The sequence below is a fragment of the Elaeis guineensis genome, chromosome 14, assembly GCF_000442705.2.
Source record: "Elaeis guineensis isolate ETL-2024a chromosome 14, EG11, whole genome shotgun sequence".
Classification (NCBI taxonomy): Eukaryota; Viridiplantae; Streptophyta; class Magnoliopsida; order Arecales; family Arecaceae; genus Elaeis; species Elaeis guineensis.
Window position 1 is genome coordinate 51,763,184 of NC_026006.2, and position 27,981 is coordinate 51,791,164.

Here is a 27,981-nt window from a genome sequence, read left to right on the forward strand (position 1 = left end):
TTCACCGAATTTTCAACTCCCAAGTCTCCGAATATAATCAAAAATATATATCACAAGACTTCAATATAAAGCTACCATATACATCATGTTTTACGCGTAATGAATGGAAAACTTTGGCATCTAAAGAAAATTGTATCCTACCACATAAAATACAAGGGACCATTTCAATTTAACACCCATGTCTAACAACCTGTACATTAGTGTAATCTAGACAAATGGTCATAAAAGCTTACAGATAATTATATGAGTACAGACCCGCCGGACACACTTGACCTCTAAACCTTCATGAATTAAAACCGGCTTTCTTATTGCCAAAACGATGTCTTTGCAGCCACGATCTGATGGATGTGCCAGGAACCTTCTAAACCAGCTCAAGGTCGAGACAACAGCCGAATTAATTTTGACAATTAAACAAGGAACAAATAGAAGAGTAAAAGAACTACTGAATTCCCTAGGAATGGCAGTCACCGATGTTGCTGGTTGTGTTTGAACTTTCATCAAGAACAATATCTGCTGGATCCCCAATCCACAACCTTCCATCCCTCCACTTAAACTTGATCCGTAGCTTCCCATTGGCATCCACCCCCATCACCTCACCCTTACTCGCAAATGTCTCCATGCCCCATCCCCACCTAGGCATTACTAGACCTGGTCTTATCCTTACCTTGTCTCCCACCTTGAACGGTCGAACCTTTCCGACCTCCCATTCTTTGCATACCCATAGCCTTTCACTGAAACAGAATGCAACCCAAAGGTCCCCATCCTCTGCTCTGTGCACTACCCCTATGCTGGCATGGCTTACATCACCCCACTGGTATGTTGGCGTGGTAACAGTTTCTCTCACCTTTACCCAGTCTCCAACACACACTTCATCTTCTTCCACCACTCTGTCCACATCTGCTGGGTCAATCATCCATGCCTTGGATCCTGCTGGTGTGTATATTCTTAGCTTTCCATCTGCATCTACGGATGATATTGTTCCTATGCTTGCATGACTATGATTCGACCATCCAAATCTGGGCTGCTTCACACATTTCTTTATCCTAACCCGTTGTCCTGCAACAAGCCTATCTACCCTTTCAAGCTGGTTGGTCAGTCCCACCCACCTTTCCTGCTCACCACAAAATGCAACATGCACAGTTCCATCCCACAAGTCACCTTCGTACCCTATTCCATGAACAACCCCAATGCTTCCAGGTTTCAAGGACTTCCAGAAGTCTGCATCATCTCTGAGCATCACCCATTCCCCGACCTCAAACATTTCCTCCTTCTCAAGGTCGGCAGGGTCTCCTCTCCATAACCCTGGTAAACCAAAAAAGGCCACTCTCACTTCTCCATCTGCATGCACACCAGTTATGATGCCTCTAGAATCGGGTCGAGCATCTCTCCAGCCCCATCTGGGCTCAACTAGACCTGCGCGAAACCGGACATGCTGACCAACTTTCAAACATGGGACCTTCTCAACATCCATATAATGAGTTATCCATTTTCCTTTCCTAAAACAGCCAGCCAATTCCAGGTAGCCAGAGTCTTGAATACTATGCACCACAGCTATACTTTCCTTCCCAATGTTGTTCCAGTCATAAGTGGGTCTAGCCCCGAGGCTTGGCTTCAGACGCACCCAGTCTCCAACCTCAAAGCCTGAAAGTTTCTCAGCATCACCTGGAGCAACTTTCCACAAGCTGCTTCTGCCAGCCACCCTAACCTGCATATAGAACATCAGTTAACTTTTCATAAGCAAAGTCAAATAAACATGCCTCTAAAATTAAACATTAATAATATAGCAAAATAGAAAAACTACGTGTAACTAACATTCAAGGTTCCATCCATGTCTATTCTTGATATTGTCCCAATAGTTGCAGCAGTTTCATTTGACCATCCAAGTCGCGGCTGAGATATAGATGGCATCACATGAATTCTTTGGCCTACTTCAAATGGCTGCACCTTCTCCGTGTCTGCTACCGAGCAACAGAAAGGCTTGCTCCTAAAGCAGAAGGCAACACCCATATCACCGCCATCTTCTAGACTATGAATTATTCCAATACTATTTCGTGTGACATCTTCCCATCCATATTTTGGAGATGGTACCGAAGCTTTTACTCTAACCCAGTCACCCACCTATATGCCAGCATTGTTGGGGAAGAAAAGACTAAGAAATGCATATCTGACATAAGACAATAACAGCAGCAGGAAAAAATGATAACAGCATCATACCTTAAAATTCTCAACCTTTTCCATATCAGAAGGATCAGCTTGCCATGTAGTTGATCGATTTGGAATGTCGACTATGAGAAGACCATCATTCTCTATGTCTATTATTTTTCCCACACTGTGATGTGTCTCACCACCCCAAGCATATCTAGGCTCTGCAACAGATCTCTTTACACATACTTGATCACCAATCTGGAAGGACCGAGGATATAATCAGAAATAGAAACAAAATCAACAGATGAATAGCAGAATGTACTGAAAGAGGCAAAATAAAAATAAAAAGAAAATAAAAAAGAAAGCAAATGATACATTATACATCTCATTACCCTGAATGGTTCAACAGGTTCAACTTCTTCAGGTTCACAATGCCATGGATTGGACAAGTAGCAAAGACCCAGCAGAAGGCTACTATCTGGTCTGATGGAATATACTATCCCAATGCTTCCAGGAGTTACAGCTTCCATACCATGTATAGCAGCTGTCAGTGCAGGGCGAACTCGGACCCAGTCACCAACCATGAATTCTTCAACTCTTTCAATCTCAGCAGGATCAGCCCTCCATCCTCTAGATGCTCCAGGAAAGCCAACCCTTAGTATCCCATCATCATCAACACAGAGAACCGTTCCAATGCTATCTCGTGATGGACCACGCCATCCATACCTGATGAAAGAATAATAAGCATTCTTTCACTTGGGAATGCAAACTCGAAAGAGAAAACCACCATTGAGAAAATCGTAGTGAAGAAGTATATTCTTTAAAGCAATTCCATCACCTCTATGTACCAATAATTAGACATAGCATATTGGAAAATGTTTAAAAGCCCTTTGATGAAAATTACAGGATCACATCTATACTTACATATAAACAAAGTGCATAAATATATATGTACATATGTACATAAAGAAGGGCCCCACTAGGGTTCTTTTGTGGAATGCATCATATGTACATGTATATGTGTGTGCAGCATGCATGTGCCTGTGTGCATCTCTCATCTGTATTACATGCATGCATGCAGACACACACACATGCATACATACAGTCACAAACTCAGTCCAAAGCTTAAGCAGTTAGGAGAAGCACTAATGTAAATTAATAAACCCTTGTGACACCCCTTTTATTAGTCAATGTGGGACTGTGACAATCTCCACCACCTAATCTCATGACACCCTCATCATGGTCAGCTGCTACTCGAGAAAGGACCCCAGCCATGGCCATTGTCCTACTTGACCTTACCAAGTCCTCCTCGACCTTGGTATCCCTTAGTGAGGGGCCCACATGACAAACAAAGGTTGTGACATGTAATAAGCATAGCTCTCATACTACTTGTCATGGACTTGCAGCCCCAAAGGTCAAACTATTGGGACGACCTCCCTAGGCTAATAAAGCCATAAGGCACCTCTTTCATTAGTCAATGTTGGATTATGACAAATATTGATGCATATATATGTGCGTGTGCATGTATGTGTGTGCATACATATATGTATTTAAGTGTAGGTGCGCATACATATGTATGCATGTACACATATTTGACAAATGAGAGATGCACAGAAGCATGCAAGCACATGCACAAACATATACATATATACAAATACATTTAATGTACATATGTATAAACATTTACACATACATATGCATATTATGTTTGTATGCTCTCACAACTTCTCTTACAGTGACTGCCACACCCTTCAACACTGATGGCACAAACCAAATAACCAAAACAAAAAAAGCATTTAAAGCTATCTTATGTAGTATCATGGCTTGAAAAACTTCTTATTTACAGATATGTATGTTATCTATGTACATACATATGTATACATGTATATCTTCAATAGGGAGAATTAGATAAACATTATCTTTTTATAAAATATTTAATGCTTCAAAATCAATTATAGACCCTCCAAATTGAAGATTCAAACTATTAATCGTGATATACAATATGAAAAATGTCTGGAAACCAAAAATTACATGTTATAATGGTCTCTAACCTATGCATCAAGTAGGTGCAAAAATTAATTGCTTCATTGACAATGACAATGTGTTGTTATAATCTAAGCATTGAAATCTATTGATTTTCAATCAATGGATGTTTTAAGAAGGACAACTTAGATGGTTTGGATATGTACAACGTAAGCCAAAGGATGCACCAATATGAAGGAGTGATTGTGATGTAGTAGGAATGGACACGATATGTCTACATCTTTCAGAAAGTGTGGCCCTAATTGAGTGGAATCGAGGAAAAGGATTCGTGTAGCTGACTCCAGCCAGTTTGGGATTAAGGCTTAGCTGAGTTGAGTTGCATGTTTTATGATGCTAAGATCATAATCACAAAGTGGATTCTCAAAATAAATGCCCTTATCATGTATTTTAGAACACTAGTACAACAGACTTGATCATAGGTTTGATATCTCTAAAAGTTGTGAATTATTAATTATAGGTATCTTTGAGCTCTACATCAATATCAATAGTACGAATTTTATGTTTGAATGACCTATTATTTTTTTGAAATCACTAAATCATTTACCAAAGGTATGCATCCATACATATGTATTTGAGTATGCTAATAGAGAAGAATTCTCATTTATGTAGGGTAAGCTTTACCTATCCTATTTGACCATTGCTAAACATCTATGCCAATGGACAATCTTACCAAATGGAAGCATCTTCAATTCTAACTAATTCTATTGGATCCATCCAAAGTATTACCCTTTCACACGATCCTCTTTTCTCACACTCCAACCTGAATATAAGACCTCATTTTCTTATCATCATTTCTGGTCTATGCCCTTCGTGATCAAATTTTAATGTTCCAAGGCATTGTTTGGTTGTTGAAATTGCGAAAACCATCTACGTCAATATTGATTTTTTTCTATGAATAGGCTTTATAACAAGTTTTTAACTATTTTTTATTTTAATTCATGTTATTATTTGCTAGGACAAGGGTTGAGACATAAAAAAACAATAACAAATTGTGTTATTTTTATTTTTATCTTCACTGAAGTTTTAGGGGTTAAGACATAAAAACACAATAACAAATTGGAAGGAAGGAAAAAAAGAAGGAAGAAGCGGATGAAGTGGACTGGAGGGGTGGGGTGCTAGGGACTGGAGGAGGTTGGAGAGGGAGTGCATGGAAGATAAGGAGAGGAAGAGGGGGTGGAACTGTGGAAGGATGAGAGACGGAAAAGAAAAGGAAGGATGGAGGAGGAGGAGGAGGTGAGGTGTGATGGGATTTTTTTGAGATGAGAATGTATGATCCAAGGATGAACAAATGGTTACTAATAAGATATGATTTGAGACCATAGTGAGAAAAGAAGAAGGGCTCCTCGGCATCACACATATTTCAATTTTTAATTTTATGAGATGCTCGTCTTATCTAACGCCTGATCTGGTATTGCACCAAATATGACTAAACAATGGAAATTTAGATTTTTTATAAAATATCGTTACCATGCATCTTAATAACCATACAACTCCATACTCCCCCTCCCCACCCACCAAACACTTCCTCTGTTCTGAAGTTTTGAATGCATCCAACTCAATTTCCTAAGCTCTACTAGGTTAATCTCTCACATATGGCCTGCTAACCAAGCAACATATGCTTAAGTAATATAATGTTGGTCTTATAGCTGACAATCTTGCACAAACACAAGGCTAAACATTCTTTCACTAAAAAAAACTCTAAATGGTAGTGGATAAAAAGAAAGCAAAGAAACGTCTCGAATATTGTTGCTTTGTAGTACCTCGTACAACATTCTCCATTTCTTTGCATTTCTTTGGTACAATAGAAGCAAGGTAAGAAAAAAAAGATGCTATATTTAAGATATCTTTGTCCCTCAGTCCAAACTCTATCCTTTATTGTTTTAATTCTTTTTCCATTACACTGCACTTTGCTGGCATTGCTTGGACCCTATTTATTTTCAAAAACTAAGCATCAGCTATATCATTTACTCATTTGGTCCAATTTATTTTTCATCTTGTGCATACACTGATACACACACACACACACATACACATATATATATGCACTAGAAAACTCCAGAATTTGCTAAAAACAATAAATTTCAAACAACTAATGTTCAATAAGAAAAGATGATCCATATATGTACATGTATGTTTATGCATGTATTATGTATGTATATGTGGATGTATGTTTACAGTATGAATTACTGGTATACTCAATGAATTTTACTTATAAGCAATATTAGCTGCAGCATAAAATTATCAAGATATACATATAAAGAATACATAACATAATACTCTAAAATGTTGCATAATAACTTTTCTTGGTTTCTTTTATTGTTCTACTATTTTCAAACTCCTTTTGAAATTTTTCTTTGGTTTTTGAACAAAACTCTGAAACTGAAGCCTATCTAATCTGATCTTTTTTTATTCCTTTCTCCTTTCATGGCACGGGCCTATCAAGGTTCTGTTTCCCTCCTTTTGTTGTTTGAGTATTCTTTATTTTGCAATGGGTGAGAGGACATGAAATCAATCTGGTTGTGGAAATCAAGGTTTTAAATCCTGTGGGATGAGACTGTTCTGGTTTTCTCATGGAACGGGATGCGCTGCCGTCCCATCCTGTCCCGTCCCGATACTTGGGATAGAGGATGTCCCAAGGCATCTTGATCAGGACACTGGGACGGTAGCGGGATGGTCCTATCCCAACACATAGGATGGTATCCCGTCCCAGTGTCCCATAGGATATCCCGTTGGGACCTAAATCCTTAGTGGAAACGGACTCCAAAAATTTGCATTTTATGATAGAGAAATTATGGCCAATCTAGTCTTGAGGAAGCTAATTACCCAATTGAAGCGCACAAACTGTTGGAAACCATTTCTCTTAATTTAAGATACAAAACAGGAAATCTTAAGAATATTTTAGGGTAAGAGAAACTACAGTTACGAACAATAATAAGATATATTAATTTATGCCAAAACATGAAAACTGAATAACAATTACACTAAAAGTTGAATGTCATCACTGAGAAAAAGTTATGAATTATGAATACAACATTCAAAAACATACCTTGGTTCTTTAATATCAGCTTTTAGCTGTACATGTTGTCCCCTGTTCAAAGGAATCACTTTTATGACTTCATTTGCCAAAACACGAGCCTCTCCAGAGCAAAATGACACAAGAAGATTGTCATTATCCATAAGATCCTGGACAAAGCCTACACTCTTGTGGCTTGCACCTTGCCAACCATATGCTGGATTTTTAACACTTCTTTTGACTTTCACCCAGTCTCCAACTACATATCTAATTACAATATTTAATTAGAGCCAGATTGATTGCACATATTTTACACTAAAGCAAATGATGAGAAATATTGAAATGAATTTTACCAAATTACTAAAAGATATGATAGCAAAAAAAATAAAAATAACAAAAGGACATGGTTTGAAGAAGATAAGAATTCTTTTGCATACATGGTTGGAGACAGATATACTCCCTTATCTGCAAGTGCTTCCATCAGCTCTTCTGAAATCCATTCTCGAGGAAGGGCCTCAAGAAAATCACACAATGTCCAGCCCCTGTCATAAATTAACATAATCTGAATTTACTCTTTCCCTACTTCCATTGGAAAAAATTTCTAAAAGTTGATACAAAATCAAGTCTTAGAATCACTTGTAGAAAATGACAACTGAGCTATTAAACCATGTAATAATCCAAATTTTAAAAGCAAGAACCTAACACATACATAAGTACATCATTGAACCATGTCACCAGCCAGAGTAGTCCATTCAGAAACTAAAAACAAATGACTAACTATGTTGTGTAGTGCTATACGATCTTCAGCTAAACAGGTCGAAAAGCCCGCTATATCTGAGATATAGTGTGATGTGCCAACAATGGAAGAGAGTACAAGAATTTAAGTGGATAAGCACTTGCCTGTGGTTTCTCACTTCAACAGCAGGTGATGGATGTTGCAACATAACAACAATCCAATTAAAATTTTCACGTATCATCTTTGCTGCATCAGCTGCTATATGAAAAGCATTATCACCATCATCATCCTGTATCCAGATAGACAAAGCCATAATATTACCAGACTAGTAGCTAATAGAGCACGTCTCACAAAAAAGGAAATTTTACAACTCAGCAAGATCATATAAAAAACTGACTAGATATTCAACTTACGCAAATTACTCAATTAAAAGAAAAAGCCACCAGGATGCCGGATAAAGACAAACAGAAGAATTGGTATATGAATAAATAAAACCTTTAAATTTGAGCACCACTGCTTGCTTGATACAGATGACAATTTAACAATTTAATGATTAGAAGCAAAGGAGAAAATAAAGGAATAAAATCATCACGATAACATGCCAATATGAAAAGTAGTCCACATAAATTAAGAAGCAAATTTATGATTAGCAACACATCTTAAAACACAAACAAACCAGGATTTAACAGCTAAAGCCTCCAAAACTTTTCATTTTTGTTTATTAGACATTTTATATGTTGTAAGTTACTACATTGTAGGTTCTAAATTTAGACAGTCAATCATGTATTTTGCATGGACAAGGATTTGAATATCCAAGCTTCGTTCTAACATATAGATGCATAAACACATATATGGGCAGATACATGCCTGAATACTCAAACGGGCACGTGTAATGCGCATTCAAATTATCAGTAGGCATATGAAATAAACCTTATATGATCAATAAATGCAATCCCTTCTTGATAGTTGTATCTCTCTCTTTCACCCACAAGTGCAACCATTAACAAGGAATATACTTATAACTCACCCAATTACCCTCTAATGATAACATAATGTGGTAGTATTTTAAGAAGTGATAATGTGACTCCAAGAGAATCCTGGAGTAAGGATTTTGAAAAATAAAGTCAACACTGTTACTCTAATATGGATCATAGTTTCTAGGATACGAAATAGACATCATCAAAAACTTTAGCCCTGAACAAAAAAATAAATAAATGCACTCATCTTGATAGTTCACTGACGTAGCTTATCAACCTCACTAAAACACAAGCCAGAGATAGTGTTACCTTCATGTGGTGTCAGGATGTTAAGGTAAGAATGAGATAGTGTTAACCCACCACAGTCCCGCCCCCCACCCCCCCTCTCCCCCAACAAAAAAAATATATACATCTATATATATATATATATATAATGAACTGAGTTCAAAATAGAAAGATACATGTATGTATGATATATGTATCACACAATCATGGAATTTGAAGTAATGGAGATCCCTATTACATTTCACAAAGGCTGCATTACATAGTGTTAGAATAAAGATATTCATTTTCAGGACCGCCTTGCTAGAAACATAAATAAACCTGCAAAAACTACTTTATCAACATCCGAGGCTTCATTTGGCATTGCTTTTAGAGGGTCAAAAGTGTTTCCTGGAGGACTAGAATCTCTTTGAGTGATTCTGAGATGTTTGGAGAAAATTTTGAAATAACTTTCTACCTCCTCCAAGAACTGAAATATCTACTACGGAAAGCTCCAAAGTTGAGCTTTTGGACAAACGCTCTACTTGAGATGTGTCAAGAAGCTTTTCTTTTTAAGACAAGAGACCAACGTTCAAATCCCAATAATAAAATTGTTAAAAATTTAATTTAAAATAATGTATAATTTAACAATCTTTATAATAGCTATTTTTGATAGTACAATGGAATAATAATATAATATAATGATATTATATTATATTGTATGACATTATAATAATATTATATTACCATCATCATTATTGTCATATTACAATAGTCATATTCTTATAATATTTACAAGAATAATATTATAATGTAATACTTTTATGATATACTAAAACAATAATATCATATTATTATATTATAATGTGACAATATTATAAAAATATTGTTGTATTTTTAAAATATATCTATTATTTATCATATTATTCAGATTAAATATCAAAATAAATAATTTATAGATTAAGAATATCTTATAATAACAATTTTTTGATAGTGTAAATAGTTAGATAATTGAAAGCACTATATAATATCCTTTATTATCATTTTCCGACACTAAGAGCACTTTCTTAGTTTGGTTAACAAATATACGTTGAAGTTCCATGGCAATTGTAGTTACCAAATAGCAACAGCCTTTTATTTAAAAACTCTACTAGAGAAAGCTATACTGCCCAAAGCTTTGCAAATAGCAACTCTATTACTAACAGCAATGCCAAAACGAGGCCTAAGTACGAACCAGAATTCATTAATAAGATCATCAAAAATGTCTAAAGTTCAGCAAAACAACAGAATATGAAGAGCATTGCATATTCTGCAACTTTTTGAAGTCTGCACCATTGACATATGAGCATGATGCCCCATGCACAATGCTGTTTATGTTAATGTGCATCTATAATTATGATCTCATAGGCATACATACGCATGGAAGTGAATAATACAGCTTCGGTATTGTCATAAAAGATGGGTAAATTACAGTTCTGCTTGGATACATACATATAGATTGTCCAAAATTTGTCGAGTAACAAGCAGCTTCAATGCTTACATAAAGGACTATACCTGCAAATTACAGTCTGCTCCAGCAGATAACAGCATACCAACACATCTGTTTGAACCTCTGTTCAATGCAACATGCAGAGGTATTGTATTTTGTGCATTTCTTACATTGACATCAGCTCCGGCTTCCAAAATGATCTAACCATAAAAAGCAACAAAACCATTACATATCAATCTGAACCTAAAAGAGAAAATATATCCACATACAGTGCTGATAAAACTGCTACCTTTAAATTAAACTGAAAACTGTTTTATTTAATTTTAATTGATCTAGATTACCTTTACTAACTCTGCATCATTAATCATTGCTGCTGTATGCAGAGCTGTTTGGAAATTAATTTCATCTTGAGCTGTTGGATCTGCACCAGCAGCAAGCAATATTCTTACCAATTCTCGGCCCTCTGTCAAAAAAGAGTCAAAGTTTTAGAATTAACAGAGCAGCAGACAAAAAGCAACTATCGTATCATAAGATAATTCTAAGCTAAGGCTAATGCTAGGTGCACATTGCAGACATCCAGGAAGGACTCTCATTTTTACAAAGGGCATTGTAAGGAAAACAAGAAGCCAGCCTCTTCATGTATAAGAAAATGTCATTTCTCTTATTCTGCAATATCTACATACATAGAGCTACAAACAATTTCCAAGAGATATAATATAAGAAGCTAGTACTCATATAGCATAATAAATAGCTTTAATCAAAACTTATGGTTCAAAAAATTAAATGTACAGTTCTTTTCTCAAAGAAGATTTTATGGCTCAATTAAAAACTAATACAGACTATGGAAAGTGAGTGAGTTGTGATACAGGCCACAAAAAAATATTGGCCTTCACTTTTTTTCTAATTTTTCATCGCATCTATCCTTTTATCCTATTACTGGTCATATATGTAGTTATATAGCCTTTTGCTTTTTGTCATTACAATTTAACGAAGTATGGATGTCTGCATACTATCTTGAAGATGAGCCATCCTACACTAGTTTCATTGCAACCCATCCTTTTATATTTATAGAGCTCAAATTCATAAAAGATGGCACAAGCTGCTGCTACACATCCAACTGAGGTGGGGCAACTCTGTGGGTGCCATGCTTAGGGCAAAGCAGCCTACACAGGCAGCCACCAAGCCCCAGTGAGAGCACCTATGGTGAGACAGCCCATTTTGGTACTGGCAAATCACAGCCGAACAGGTTGTTTAACAGGTTAGGCATCCAATAATTCAGAACCCAATGCACCCCCAAGTCAGCCCTTGGGTTTGCACAAGAGAAGAAGAAAGGGAGAGGAGAAAGTGACCATGACTGTGGTGAGTTGGAAATGTGCTAACGGTGGCGACACTTAGAGGTAACAGTTGAGACAGTAATCAGCTAAGGTATCTATCTTTTTCTTGCATGTTTTCCTTAGCTGATTACTGTCGCAACTGTTACCACTAGGTCTTGCCACCATTAGCACATTTCCAATTCACTACAGTCATGGTCACTTCCCCTCTCCCTCTCTCCTCTTGTGCAATCCCTAGTGCTGAATTGGGGGCACATTGGGTTCTGAATTATTGGATGCCTAACCTGTTAAACAACCTGTTCGGCTGCGATTTGCCAGTACCAAAAATGGGCTAGCTCATCATAGGTGCTCACATTGGGGCTAGGTGGCTGCCTGCATAGGCTGCTTTGCCCTAAGCATGACACCCACAGAGAAAAACAGAGACCAAAGCACCAGAAGCTGCTGATGTCATTCCTAGTTTACCTCCATTGGCAGTTTCTGCAACCTCACAAGCTATGAATGCCTGCATAAGACCTAGGCACAAGACAGCCCTTTGGTTGCATGCCTGCTGCCTACAGTTTTTTAAAAACATAAGCCTCCCCAAAATACCCCTAACTCCTCAAACCTTAGTTAAGACAGGATTTGAAACTAGGTCCTGCTTATCACTTACTTTTTCCGAGTTTGGTAGGCTAGGTGATGAAATAACGATCATTTATCACCTTGCTATAAGAACAAGGAGAAGTTTCAATAAGAAACATTTAAAGCATCAATGCATTACCTATCAACAACCATCTCAAACCATCCATTTTGGGATGCACCGAGCTGAACCAGTCCGTTAACAGATGGAACAGTCTTTCAATTTGGTTTGGGTTCGGTGTTAATATAAGCCTCTCACTCTTATCTCGCTAGAGATATGGTTTCATTCGTAGAATACTGTACCACCCCATACCACCTGTACCATCCATATCGTACCGATCTCATAACGGTACGCCATCTCAGAGCGTACCGATATTACCGTATCATACCGAACCATGTACCGACATAAAGCAGAATTTTATCAGTACAGAGTCCGGTACCGAAACGGCGAACCTTGGTTTCATCACTGCCACCACCACCAACAACAACGGCAACAATGACAATGACGATGATGGATCGGTATGCATCCCTCTCTCTCTCTCACCCTCTCCATTCTCTCTCTCACTGGCTTGTCTTGCTCAGCTCTCTTGCTATGGCCAGGGTTTCATCACCACCATTGCTGCCAATGACAACGACACCATGATCATGAATCTGTACTTGTCCTCTCTTAGTCTCCTTCTCTCACCCTCTTCATTCTCTCTGTTCTCTCTCACCGTTACCTCTCTTTCCTCTCTCTGCCCCACCGCCCTCCCTCTCCTTCTCCCTCTCCCTTCTCTCCCTCTTCTTGATTACCATACACCTTGGGTTGGTATGGCACATGCTAGTACCCTACTGAACCAATCGCTGGCCAGCAGATTCGAACCTTGCTAACTATAGTTGTAACCTAGCAGAAATCAATGGAGACAGGAAAAAGGATGATGACTGCCACATCTCTCTAGGAGGTCAAACTTTCCTTCCACCTGCTTCTTCCTCTTTCCCCCATTATCTCTAGGGATCAACCAACATCAAGGGCCATTTTTGGAAGTTCCAAAATTCTCCCATTGGAATATGCAGGCCTGATTGTATTGTCTAAGGTTAAAGTCCTTAATAAGACGAAAGCCTTTCTTCTTCTTTGAGCCTCGTATGTGCTATTTGCTTCCTTATTTTTCTTTGATAGTTCTATTGTTCACCATCCACTTCATTTCTAATTATCTTGGATAACTATTATAGCGATTCAAGAACAAAATAATTTTAGAACCAACCCCTTATATTCGATGAGTTCATAAAGTGAGATAATTCAGAACACAGCTTTTGAGTCCTTTCAGCCACGTAACAGTCCACTATAAAGTTATAGTGACCTAAACAGTTTCAGGCAACAATATTACATGGCCTAACAACATCATCTAAACCAATGTTTAAAATCTCCACACTGTCATGTACCAGTCAAGTGCTGGTCCAATATGATACCTGTATGTATGATACAACACAAATGCACAGTATAGTAGTTGATCTCGGCACAACCAACACTATTTCTTTTTCATTTTTGTGCACTGGTATGAAGTGCATCCCAAGTACCTGTCCAATTTGGTATGGTTGACATAGACTACTAGTCAAATTCTTGACAAAAACCATGTTTTATTTCTTGAAATGTTGAAAAAAAAAAGTCAATATATATATATATATATATATATATATGTGTGTGTGTGTGTGTGTGTGTGTGTGTGTGTGTGTGTGTGTGTGTGTGTGTTGGTGATCCTTGTTCTAAATTGATCTAAGTGCAAGGCATTAGTGTTCCCAAAAAGAAAAGGAAAGGAAAAGGACATAGAAGCCATGGCATTGCCCCAAAAACACAGTCATATCATCTCACTAAACCAAAAAAATTATTTGGGTTCTAACTTTTTGTTGCCAAAAATTCTTCTTTATAAGTAAATTAAGTAATTATACTATAGAAAAGAAAAGAAAGTTGATGGGATGATTAGTAGTAATTAGGTAATTGAACACGGCAAATACCTAGTCATAGCAATATTGGAGCAAGTCAACTGAAGGGTGGGAAGCACTAGAAAATAGGAGCTAAAGCAAGAGTGGACGCATCATTCCTGATCAAGTGTGCCACCATGTAGAAGAATCTAAGACGAAAGACAACCATATTATATATTATGTTAACTTTTATATATCTGGTAATTTCCTTTATAAGTTGTTTTGCTGGTTCTTGTTTTTTATCACTTTTCTTTTTTACCACTAATGGTGTTTATTGTTAAACTATTGCACAGACTTGGATCGTTAGAGAAACAATAATGGACACATGAATAAGATGGTTTTAATAGAAGCACTACTAATTACTACTTTACTAGGTTACAGAAGGCGTCAAAAGCTTCGAAATTCATGGTGGGAGAAACAGTAAGATTTGAAAGCAAGGAAGTAGTGCTAGTTAAAAGTTTTCAACTACTGAGATCATGGTTTTTTAAATGAGTTACTATATTTACAGATAAAAATGTGGAGTATGTCTAAGACCTACTATTTCTGTGATAATGAATCTAGAATTACGATACAAGTCTTGTCTACATATTGGTCTATGTAAACTGATTATGCTGCAGTGTTTCTTCACTTGAGAGAGGTTTAATATCAGCATAATTGCTTCATTTATCTTCTATTAGATTTCACAAAGCATCATCCTCCTAAGTGTTTTTTCTAGTCTTATCTTTCACATTTATGGTATTAATTTGGGTTATCATGTTGATCTCCTCTTACGAATCCAAACATTTACAAGTTATTCACTTAATGCCTTAGGTGTTCAACAGCACCCTCACATGCTAATTAAGTCCAAAGATTGATGAATGTATGTTCTGCAATTCTATCAATGCACATTACCATTTTCATGATCTTTTTTAAGAGCTGCAGCCATGCATAATGCCGTTCCATTTGGACCTGGTACGTCAATAGCTTCATCTATCACTTCTTGTGATGCAAGCTCCACCCATCTCTTCACCACAGCCACATTCCATGTCTCGACGCACAAATGCAGAGGTCTATGCACCATAGAAAGTTCCAGCTTCACCAGTTAGAAACCACTAGGCAAAGTTTACACCAGATGAACACACAACCAGAAAACAAAATAAAATAAGCAACCAAAGCAGACCAATTATTAGATTCAAGAGGAACATCACTGAACACCGACATCAGATTTGGAATCTCAAGTTAACACCCCACCCTGATGGAATACCTGTTGGATAACTTACCATAGTAGTCTTTGATGGTCCAATGAAACAGGCTAACACAAGAGTAACCATTTCATAGCAGTAGTAACGTACTGACATTGTTATGTTTCAATGTACAACTTTCAGCTAACAAATTCTTTCAGACCAACATGGTAGCAGAGTACACAACTTCATTCTAATGAAAAATTCAACTGGGAAATGGGGCAAGTTGATGTGGAAGTTTCCTAAAGCGCATTATCCTCTGTTTGATGAGAAACAATCCCTGTTAGCATGTGAATGTCATTTTGACAGGCAATATATTTCCCTGAGTGTTCTCCTATAGTTTCTCGTGACTGAAAAAAAGAGACACAACATTTGTTGCTCTTGAAAATTTGTGAATATTTAATAAATTCCAATTATCATCCAAATTTGCTTCTTTTTCCCTTTAGTTGGCAGAGGGAGAAGAATCATATTTGCTTCTTGGCTAACCACATTTTGAATCATATAGGCTTTAATTTAATGATTTATGTTGAGTTTTTGCTACCATTTACAGTTATTTTGCATTCATTAGCTGAAGTAAAGTTTGTCAGGAATGTAGGGCCCACCACGTTTATTCATCAATTTTCAGTTTGTGAGTATTTTAGAAATATTGGTGTGAGTGTTAAGAGCTGCACAGCATGACAATCTGAACAACTCTTAGATGCCCTTGGTGGTTGAACTCCAGCTGCACCATTTCATGAGCTAATTTCAAGACTCTGTTTTGTGCCAGCAACCAAACAGCTAGTTTTATTATTCAAGAACTAGATTCCTGTTTCAGCAATCTGCTAACCACAGGAAACCAAATAATGAGTTTGTCAAATTGTCCTTACTATGAAAGAAGGCTGTTCAATGCAGATAAGCTTTCTTTCTTTCTCACTCCTTCCTTTAATTCTCTCCCTTCATTCCCTCTACTTCTTCCCCTTCTTTTTCTTCTTGCTAATTCTTTCCACTCTTCTTCCATTTCTGTAACTCTTATCTCCACATATACATAAACTTCACTGTCTTCATCTTCTCTCCTATCTTGAACCACCATATCTTATTCTCACTCTCTTACCATCTTAACATGTTGAAGTTGAAACCCAATAAACATAATGTATGTTGCTTGTTTAGTTCAAGGATTGGAAGATTACACGTACATGCTGGGATATGCTAACACTTGGCAAAAGGTGACATGGAAAATATTAGCTAGTTTATGAGAAAGATTCACCACTAGCACATAAGAAACAGCTATTTTGTTTATTTTTTTCTTAAATACAGAAAATTTTCATCTTTAACATCTTTCTACCAGTGTATAGACATCTGTTTCAGCAAACATATACACACACACACACACACATACATATATACATATACATATACCTATATTTCCACACCTACAATCATAAATTATCCTAGCTATAGCTATTGATTGTTGTCTAATAGATGCATTGCATGTTTTTAGGTAACTTGCCATACAAAACAATGACACATTATGTAAACACATACTACCACACTACAAAAATTATGGGAAGCACATATCCTAGTACTAGAAGAAGTCCACATATTATGTATCGCCATGAACTTTTATGGGAAAAACATATACTAGCAGTACCATGGTATATGATACCAGACCAAGCTGCATGGTTTGGTTTTGGATTGTATCATACTGAACAAGAGCCATCTCATTTAATGGTCTTGGTTCGAAATGGCAACTGAACTGCCTAGTACTGGTAAGTAGTTCAGCCCAACAAGGGCCTAGTTCGAACCCTTACAACCCCTCAATAATTGAGGGAGAAAAGGTCATGATGCCCTTTTCTTCCATTGTTTCACTAGGAATTAACCATAAAAGGAGAAAAAGAGGAGAAAGAGAAAAGAGAGAGAAGTGAAAGAGAATGAACGAGTGGCAGGGTGAGCAGGGGCTCAATTAACCAAGGTTTTTTTTAGATTTGAACCATCTCATTTCAACGTCTTGATATGAAATGGCAACTGAACTACCTAGTACTGGTAAGTAGTTCAGCCCAACAAGGGCCTAGTTCGAACCCTTACAACCCCTACTCAATAATTGAGGGAGAAAAGGTCATGATACCCTTTTCTTCCATTGTTTCACTAGGAATTAACCATGAAAGGAGAAAGAGAGGAGAAAGAGAAAAGAGAGAGAAGTGAAAGAGAATGAAAGAGTGGCAGGGTGAGTAGGGACTCAATTAACCAAGTTTTTTTTAGACTTGCTCCTCCATTTTCTTTTTTTATTCGATCAACAAGCACAAATTGAAAAAAGGGGAAATCATGCCAAAACTTTGAATTTCGGCATGATCTTATTTTAATATATTTTATTTTTATAAAATATATTTTTGGATAAAAATTAATAAAAAAATAAAAGAGTTGTTAGACCCCAAAAGTCTAGCATGCTACTGGCTATTTTTTTCTATAGCAATTTTCGATACATTAATTGCATCTCATACAAAAACCTAATTTTAAAGTAATTCGTAGATTTGTTAGACTATTAGTGCTAGACTATAATAGCCATTATTAAAAATTAATATTCAAAATTTATTTAAATTAACTATTTTTAATAAAAATTAATAGAATTGTTGTTTTTTAAATTTATGAAATTTCAATAGCATGCAAAGATATTTCAAACAAGTTTTTGGAGCATCTATCATATTTTTCCAACAATCATGCAATTTATATATTTTTAATAAATTTAATATAAAAGTTAATGAAATGATAATTTACAAAAATTAGAATTATATAAATATAGTTCAGAATTACAACTAGCAATTTTTTCAGAATTTTTTGAAATTTTTCTAAATTTCTTATCTAATTTTAAGTTACAAATTAATTAACACATTCAAAATCATAGATATTTTGCAGAAGCATCATGAAAAACTGATGGAATCTTCTTCTAGGGTCGATGATGAGTGGTTTTAAAACTTTCAGGATTAGACAGTCAACAATAGAGTCAACAAGCAAGAAAAGTAAGCAACATGATATCTAGTGGCAACACCATGAGATAGTAAGTGATCATCATCACTGAAGGTGCAACTGGTGTTCCTTCGAATGGAGGGGGTGATATCACTAATTAAAGCTGCACCTAGCTAATGGGTACCCTGATGTTACAACCTAGAAGGAATATCCAAGGATGGCGGTCAACTTTTCAAATAGGCTCTTAAAGACTTTGAGCAGAAGGAGATCACAAGAAAACCAGGTCAAGTTGGATGTGAGGTCAGTAGAGCCTCTAGGGATCCAACAGATTATGAGGTCACCAACCCAGATGACATGGAGAAGACCTATATTCAGGTTATCTATGGACCAATAGGGATGAGCAACGGGGAATAAATGAGGTGGCCAAGCATAGAGCTCAATTTAGACCCTCTAGTATGTTGGGGGTTTTGAGTCCAGGTCCGTTATGCCAAATCAATATTTGAGGAGAACCTAGTCAGTCAAAAAAACCTTATTTTTACTCAAACTAAATAAAGAAAAAATAAAAATCTTAAAGAAATAAAAACAAAGAAAATGAAGATTTGTTGTACCCATATAGTTTGGTATGGTATGGTGACGATAATGGCATCATTCCGATCACCCACCAATATGCAATCGGATATCCAGATTGCATAACTTGGGTAGTACCATATAAGAAGCTTAAGTATTATATAGTCTCATTGCCGATCTGATTTCACGTATGGTGAACCATTTTTGTCTATAATTTCTTTGGATCGAGCCTTAATGTTTAAAATATTAACAAAAAAAAATGTAATTGAAAGAACATGAAATTTCTTATCTTCATTTCTCCTTGCTTTGAGTGACATATTTAAATCCATACTCATGTGCATTGACATATAAGCTATCTTTACTCTTAATAACGTTTATTACCAAAGTAACAAGAATGTGAACATCCTTCAAATCTTAATTTTTAAAAAACAAAAAGAAAAGGAAAAGGAAAAAAAATCCCCGGCAAATCTCCCTTACATGAAGAAAAGGGGGAAATGATTTAAACCATTTTGTATGGAAGAAGGGTTGTTTGCGATGGTCAGACAAGGTTTAAAAAACTAGATAGCAAAGCACAAGCTTGAATCACTACATATCCATTTCCACTGGTATACAGCTTTAAGATATGATCTGCACTGGTATCCATTTGCAGTGACACAGCTAAGCCTACTGGCATGGATATCATACTCAACCCTGTACCGTGCTGATAACCCCTTGGCATGGTATGTATATGGTACATGAAGTATGGAATGATAAGCACTTTGATCCTTTAACATACACTGAACGATCTTATTAGGGTTATGTGATCAACTTTCTTTTCCTTTTGACTCAGATTCCCATGCCTTCTTGCATCTCTTCACAAGGATGAATTCTATCATATTTGTTTTGCAATGGTTAGATTTGTTGGATGAATCAGAAAAAATTAAAACATGACTATCTGCAACTAAAAGCCAATTAATAAAATAGTACTACAGATCTATTTAAAAAGAAAAAAGATTTTCTTAGGTTTCCAATGCTTAGAGTGCCAATCGTCCAACTTTGTATAGTATCAGACAGATTGAGGTTTTGTATATTGTTTTCAACCTTTTCACCCTTGGTCAACATAGACAGAATATGTGATACTTTAGTCCTCAGTTACATAGTTTAAAAGGTCTGGAGTATGAAGTGAAGATGAAAATGATGGTGAGGTTTTTCTATATTGATGATTTTCTTCGGATAAAATAGCAGTCAAGATTCAGAATTCATTATGGGATGTTACAATCAAGACTTCTGACACCTTCCAAATGATTCATGTTGCATGCTCTATGAATTCTTCAGGCTACAAATCTAGGGTTGAAAAGAAAGAAAGCAAAAGGGAGAGCAAGAATACGAAAGAAGACATACAGAGAAAGATGAGATGTGGAAACCACCAAAAGCAAATACTTTGTTTTATTGAAAAACCAATATCCATGATACATAATTTGGATCTATCTATAAGTCTATAGCAAAACATACCCAGGACCACACTAAATCATGAGCATCTCTTATCCAACCTATTAACTAACTTGGACATTTTTGACACAGACCTACAACAAACTGTTTTCCTAACTCAAAATTCAATTGATGAAGATAAACCAAATATTCTTTTTTGCAAGAGAGTCAATAATAATATTAGCTTTATGAACACATAGAAACTCTATCACTAGCTCCAAAAGGATCATTAGCAGTATTAGAAGCAACAATCTAATAATATTACAAGAATTCCTTCCTTAAATTGCATTAATTCTCATTGTAAAAACATCCTAAACAGTGCCTCTAGTTTTACATTGTATCACTGGTAAATTTGGTGATAATGAAGTGCATCTTTTAATGTCAGTGGCCCAAGTACTCAGCATAGGATTACAAAATCATTTTTGTATCAAGCGGTATTACCATAATACAGATTGGCACTTTTGATTAAATGCTACGCTACCCAGACCCTAATCTTTTTCTAGGTAAAATTAAAGAGTAGACTATGACACCTGCAATTTAGTGTGTAACTGTGTATAAATACTAAAATAATCGCTTCAAAGAAATACTTAAATAAAACTTTAACCAAGTATTTGAATGCCAGGTTTTGCATACAATATCCATGATCCAATACATGCACACCCCCTCATAGTGATTCAGAGGCGAGCTTGCCCAAATCAACCCCAAAACCAACACCGGATCAACCCCATGCGGCTCCATACCAACTATAGGTGTTCGTACACCATTCTCCATTTCTGCTTAAAATAGTATGTAATGCATCAACCATGGCAAACCTAGCGAGAATAATGACTAAAAAATATAAATTAGAAAAGCAAAATAAAAGTAACTTGGGTGACAGAATTGAACATGCCAAAAGGCAGTGTTACATGGACACAAATGCAACATGGGTCCAAGTTTCCTACTTGGCAAGAGACAAAAAAGGAGACACTGGGATGCATAGAAACAATAATTTTAATTCAATTATATATTATTTTTAAATATTGTATAAAAAGAAAATACTATTAGTTATTGCATGTGTTTCTCAAACTTCCTAATTTGCTGAGGGTACAAGAAAAAGGATACTTTGCAAAGTTATTTAAATATCTACATTCTTGACCAATATGTAAAAAGGAAAAAGATCACTGTCTACATTATTATGGTAGGCTGAACTCATCACTAAGAGTCAAATTTTCTACCGTAAAATCAGGGTAAAAAGAAAAGTATCCAAGTGTCTGATGCGTATCAGATTCAGACTCATGTCGGACACACATTCTCGGGACCAGACAGGAGAGTCCATGTAACACAGGCTAGAAGAGTGTGCTAGCTAGTACCTGTCTCCGTATGTATGTAACACATACCCTACTGAACATACATGCCCAAAAGTTGATTTTTAGAACCTTGTCTTACTCATTATAACAAGGTTTTTCCAATAAACATTGTATGAGGTCCAAAGTAAGAGCTATTAAAGTTTGAGAACGTTTATGCTGGCTCTTAGTCTAACATCAACCCTCTAGAAAAGTAGATTTTATCTCTTTGAAAACTAATGTGGACAAAAGAATGGTTCGCAAGGAACTTGAAAGGCCACTTGGTGGGGGAGATGATCTAGATAATAGATGATGAAATATAAATATAATTTAATGCAAATCTTGAGTAATACTCAAACCTCCGATACTTAGAAAGAAGATAAACAAAGATGAAGAAAGGGAATGTTTGGTATATGGAAGTTGCTTTCACGATAAGTTAGCCATGACCCCAACACCAAGATGGAACTAAATCTTCAAATGAAGCGATAGTATACATGATAGCTAGTAAATAACAAGTATGATGTAATCATGGCTGTCCAAACTGAGGCATCATGGATTATTAAGTTAGGTAGTATGCAAATATTCTAAAATAACATGAGGATGAACTATTCAAGAAACCTTGAAACTGCAAGTTCATGGGGGCACTACTCAACAGCCAAAAACAATTCCAAACTATGCCAAGTTGAAGTATACTATGTTTCTAGAATGGACTAGTTTGTTGGGTTTATCTGGCTCAATACTGATGGTAGCGCTTTAGTCAAAATATATTTATTTATGATTTGAATCAAGGTTTTCTGTACCGATGTGTATTACCCAAGACCAGTCATACCATAGCAGCCTGTTAAGATACCAGTATGTTAGTGGAGCTCAATACAGTACAGTACTGACACATGGTACAGCTGTTGTCTTACCTCCAGCAGCATACCATGTGTCATTGGGGGTGTACCATATTGACCTATCCCATATGATAAGCTATTGATACAGGGTTTGATAATGAGACTGAAATACTTGCTCTGAAACATGCTAATTGAGCATTCATTCAAGCAAATCAATAAAGCAAGAGACAATCAAAAGAAGAGGAGGAACTAAGTTTTCTACTTCGGTGCATTTCTAAAGAACAGCCAAGTTCTTAGGCTCTTGAAAGAAAAAACTAACTTCCACAAACAAAGAATTAGAGGATCTTACGTTTTTCTCTGTACATTGAGAAAACCCATTGATCTGCAGCCTCCATTTTCCAAAATGACAATAGCGCATTCAGTGTATCTTTTGGCAATGGTTTTATGCAAAACAGATTCACCTTCACCATCCACTGCATTGGGATCAGCACCTGCTAATAGTAATTCCTGTGATCATTTAGAATACATATAAGAAAACATTGAGGAAATAGTAACAGAAGAAAAGGACTATAACATAAAAGTTAATAATATATGTTGCCCTACTCGCATGCATTCAGGCTGGCCGTGAAAAGCGCAAACATGAGTTACAAATGGACCCAAGCCCTCTCTCAGCCTAGAACTAACATTAGCAGATCTATTGATGAGAGCACGAACACATTCTGGAGAACCAGCAGATAGAGCAAACACAATTGGGGGGTCCCCATCTTTATCTAAGATATCCACATCAGCCTCTTTGTATGCCAATATAGTTTCTACAAGGTCCACAGAGCCTCGCCTGCAGGCTAAATGTAAAGCAGTGTGGCCATCAGCATTCTGCGCTTCTAAAAGAGAACAAATTAAGCTGCTGTTTGTCTCTGATGCAGCCTTTGCAAGCAGATCCCTAGCATAAACAAAAAGATGATGATTAAGTATTCAAACTACATAGGAATTGCTTCAGTGTTAAAAAGCCATATAGAGATGGAAAGTTTTGATGGTCAGACTAACCTAGCACCGGTAATATCCCCTTCAGATACAAGTCGATGTAAAACATTTGGATTATCCTGAAAAACCTCAAGAACAGATGTTGGGGATGGCTCTGCTGCATTTGTTGACGAAACCTTTAGGTCACTGCATAAAACAAATAAGGCACGATGGTTTCAATAGATATACAAAAAAAATGTTTATAAACTCATGCCAACTAAACTTAGCTTGCTATAAGGAGATAAAGAAAAGAATTCAAGCGCATCAAGTGAAATTTTATAAAAAGCCGGTCGTACAACATTCTCTACAAGGTATTTAAATAAACCTCATTCACTGGACCTTGTCTTCCTTTTTTGTAACAAATCTATTTTTCATTTATGATTTCTCTGTAGTGGGTATTTCGGCATCAGAAAAGGAAAATCCGTCGAGTAATTTGCTATAGGACCAGGTTAGCACATAGATAAATAATAAGTTCAATGAAATTACTTATCCGGACTTGCAGGAGGGCTCCGAGGTATTTCTTGCAGATGCCGAAGAAATATTGCTAGCATTGCCTGGAAAGCTGGCCTCTTTGAAGCTTTGAACTGTAAGCAGTCCCCAATCATCTTCCATAGTTCCCTAGGAATACCAACACCTACTACACTTGCATACTGAGGAGGCTGCCTACGAGCCCTGACAACAGCTTGGTAAATCTCCCCTGCACTTAATCCAGCCCATCTGCATCAAAATAGTCTTACTATATCATTCATTGTGAAGAGTTACGAATAAGCACAAGGAAAGAATTGGACCACTTACGGAACAGAACCAGTGCACATTTCAACAAGGGTACATCCAAAACTCCATGCATCTGACTCAGGAGATATTCCAATTGCATCATCCCGAAATAGATTTAAAGATTTTTTTAATGGCTCCCATGCCTCCGGAGCAGTGTAGTGAGGGCACAACATTGTACAATCCATGCACGAATGCACACTTGAAGAAAATTCCTCAGGAGAAGATTGAGCATTTCGGCATGAAGATTTCTTAAGAATTGCTGGAAGCCCATAATCAGAAACCACTGCACGGCCTTTTTCATCCAAAAGAAGATTGGACGGCTTTAGACTCATACAAACAATACCTGCTGCATGGAGTTCTGCCACTCCACGAGCAATATCTGCTCCATACCTACAATAGCAGAATCAGATATCAAGATTGAATAACCACAAACTCTTCCAAAGAAAAAATGAAAATGGACAATTTCATTACAGTACGCCAGGCTTGACACCATGTTACTTGTCTACTCCAAGTGGTCACAAAGACAAAGGAGAAAGGGCACATCATAATAATTCAGTTTTTGAATGTCTTGGTGTGACAGAACCCAAGTAGCATGCTCAACAAACAAAATTAATGTGTTGGAAAGCTGAAACCGAATCAAATCCAATAAAACAACATGCCTAAATGGAAAGTAGCTCCATGTAATGAAAATATAGGACTATATTTGGCAAAACTACAGCACTTCTCTTTAATTCCCTCTTCATTTCCTCTTGAAATGTTAAACTGGAAATGATTACACATTCAAGAGGCTGAATTAGATCCAAAATGAATAACATTAGATACGGTACCAAGAACGATTCAGTATGGTATGGGGGGTACGGTATGGTACGGTCAATATAATGCGGTATGCAACCCCGCATCGAGACAAGTTTTCGACATCTTTTTTGACTTCCAGCCATGGTACTGCCTAAAACCAGGTGGTGGAGGGCAATTCCGCTCGGTTGGACTGATACAGATCAATTTGGCCAAACCTATGGTAGACCTTCGTGTGAGAGGTATCCACACCCACTTAAGCTGTGTGTGACTATTTCATGACGATTTAAGTGATGTGGCATATCAAAAAGAATCGAAGCGACCACTCTTCATGTCAAAATTAAATACATAGATGGACTCATAAGCAGGAAACTAGGGGTTGCCAAGACACAACTTAGATAGGTTAGTCTCACAAAATCTCCATTTGGTCCTCTCTTTTCCCATCCACATTTGACTTGTTAACCTATTTAACGCATACTTCACACCCTTTTCTCCCATCCTCATCCCCCTTCCTTTCATCTTATCTCTTCTCTTCCATTTGTCACAAGCCTCCTATTCATGTTTTCCTGTTTGTTCCAAGGAACCAAAATCCCGTAAAACAGATTACATAGCTAAAGGAAAGTTAACTAACCATGCTGACCTATAGAGATCACAACTTCTCCTTGACTTTCTTCTTCTTCTAAGTTGATACTCCACCTAAGATATTGGATCCAAAGAATAAGATATCCCAATGCAGGTCCTTTAGTCATGAGGACAATGATCCACTGAAAGCACCATTTCAAGCAGTGTTTTTCTTCAAATTAGTTGTTATATTCCTTGTCCCATTATCTCGTTTCTTTCATCCTTCATCTTTCACCTCTCTTAGAGGAATTTAGCTATTATCATGGTGTTCAATTAAACTTTCAAAAAGGCCCAAATTTGAAGCACCCTATATTTATTAAGAATGAGCTCCAAAAGCTCATGTCATTACATTCTTGTACATGGTTTTAGGGGTTTTTACAATAAGACTACAAGATGGTTGGAAATTTTTTATGTCTGTTGTGAATCATAATGGCAACATGTCCTTTATCGGTTCCATAATACTTTCTTCTTTTTCCACTCTTTATGTTACGGCAGGCTCAACATCCAAAATTTAGAAACTTCCATGTCAGGATGCGTTAACAATTATTATTGGCATCTGTACTGTCGTAGACTGGTTCTTACTATCTATTAATTTTGAGTTCATACTTTTCGATCCGACAAGACAAGTGCCTTATTGTAAACATCAACAAAGTTTTATAAACTAAAGAAACAACTTTAAAAATGCATCTAGTGTCGACTTCGAACATACAAAGAACAGGAAGAAAGCACAAGCAATATATACAACATGCGTGGAATTCGTATCATGGAATCGACAAAGGTGAAAAATTAAGTGAAAGCATTATCATTCAGAGTTTGTCTCTTTTCCCAGTATGGAAGAACAATTGGGAAGATTCAAACCTGAGGATCTGCTCCAGTGTGAGGCGGCCATTGTTCTGCTCCATCGCGGACTTTATGGAGCCTTTATACCCGTCCATAACAAGGCACAGACACCCATCCGTCCTGATTGCCCCATGGAAGGTGCATACATTCCGGCACCACATCGAGGCCCGTCGCAGGCTCTCAAGCCAGCTCTGCACCCACACCACATCCATATCATCGGTGACCCCGACCTTCTTCACCACCACCTGGTGTCGGCACCTCCTGGTGACGGTGCCATTGGCGGAAGAGGCTGAGTAGGAGGAGGAGGAGCTCCTGCATAACACGGCGGACCACGTCTCCTGCCCAGCCCTGGGGCCCTCCCGGAGCCGCTTGAGAAGCTTGAGGTCCTGGTGGGTCACGAGGTCGATAGCGCAGCTGGAGGCGGTGGTAGCACTATCGAAGTAGTCCTCCTCCTCCTCGTCATCGTCGCCGTCGCCGTTCTCACCGTCGTCGTCGTCGTCGGTGAAGTCGCAGTCGAAGGAAGGGGAGGAAGGGGAGGAGGTGAGGAGGGAGAGGATGGGGAAGTTCTTGCGGAGGGCGTGGACGCTGTTGCCGACGACGGTGGGGTGGCGGCAGCGAGGGCAGGAGAGGGAGGTGTCGGCGGAGGCGGCAAACATCCGGGACAGGCACGCCTTGCAGAATCCATGGCCGCAGTGCAGCAGCAGCGGCACCCGCTCCTCCTCGTCGTAGCGGCTGTGGCACACCGAGCAGCACGGCACCTTCATCTCTCTCTTCCCACACCAAAATTGAGGGTTTTTGGAATCAAACGAAGAAAGCTCCAAAGATTGGAGAGAGCAGAAAAATGGGGGATTTCTAAGCAAGCGAGGTCAGATCCGGGGAGAGGAAAGAGGTGGGAAGTTGTGGAGGAGAGTTGGATCACTTGATCGCGAGGTGGTGATGAATTGGATTTGGGAATTTGGGGAGAGGAATGGAAGAGTGGGTATAAGAAGAAGGGGAAGGAGCAGCGGGCTAGAGAAGAG

At 37.5% G+C, this 27,981-nt stretch overlaps 1 protein-coding gene across 1 annotated transcript; it reads right to left on the reverse strand.

The window, feature by feature from the left end:
* Positions 1-27,955, reverse strand: LOC105057569 (E3 ubiquitin-protein ligase KEG). The gene is made up of 16 exons (XM_010940212.3): positions 26,981-27,955; positions 24,731-25,099; positions 24,422-24,652; positions 23,960-24,082; positions 23,519-23,855; positions 23,265-23,422; positions 15,458-15,615; positions 11,006-11,127; positions 10,730-10,864; positions 8,102-8,226; positions 7,639-7,743; positions 7,235-7,468; positions 2,538-2,871; positions 2,215-2,403; positions 1,813-2,118; positions 1-1,705 (listed from the first exon to the last, which is right to left on the reverse strand). Exons 1-16 carry the CDS (start codon positions 27,724-27,726, stop codon positions 452-454), a joined length of 4,926 nt encoding a protein of 1,641 aa, XP_010938514.1. The 5' UTR covers positions 27,727-27,955; the 3' UTR covers positions 1-451.
* Between the last annotated feature and the right edge of the window lie 26 nt (positions 27,956-27,981).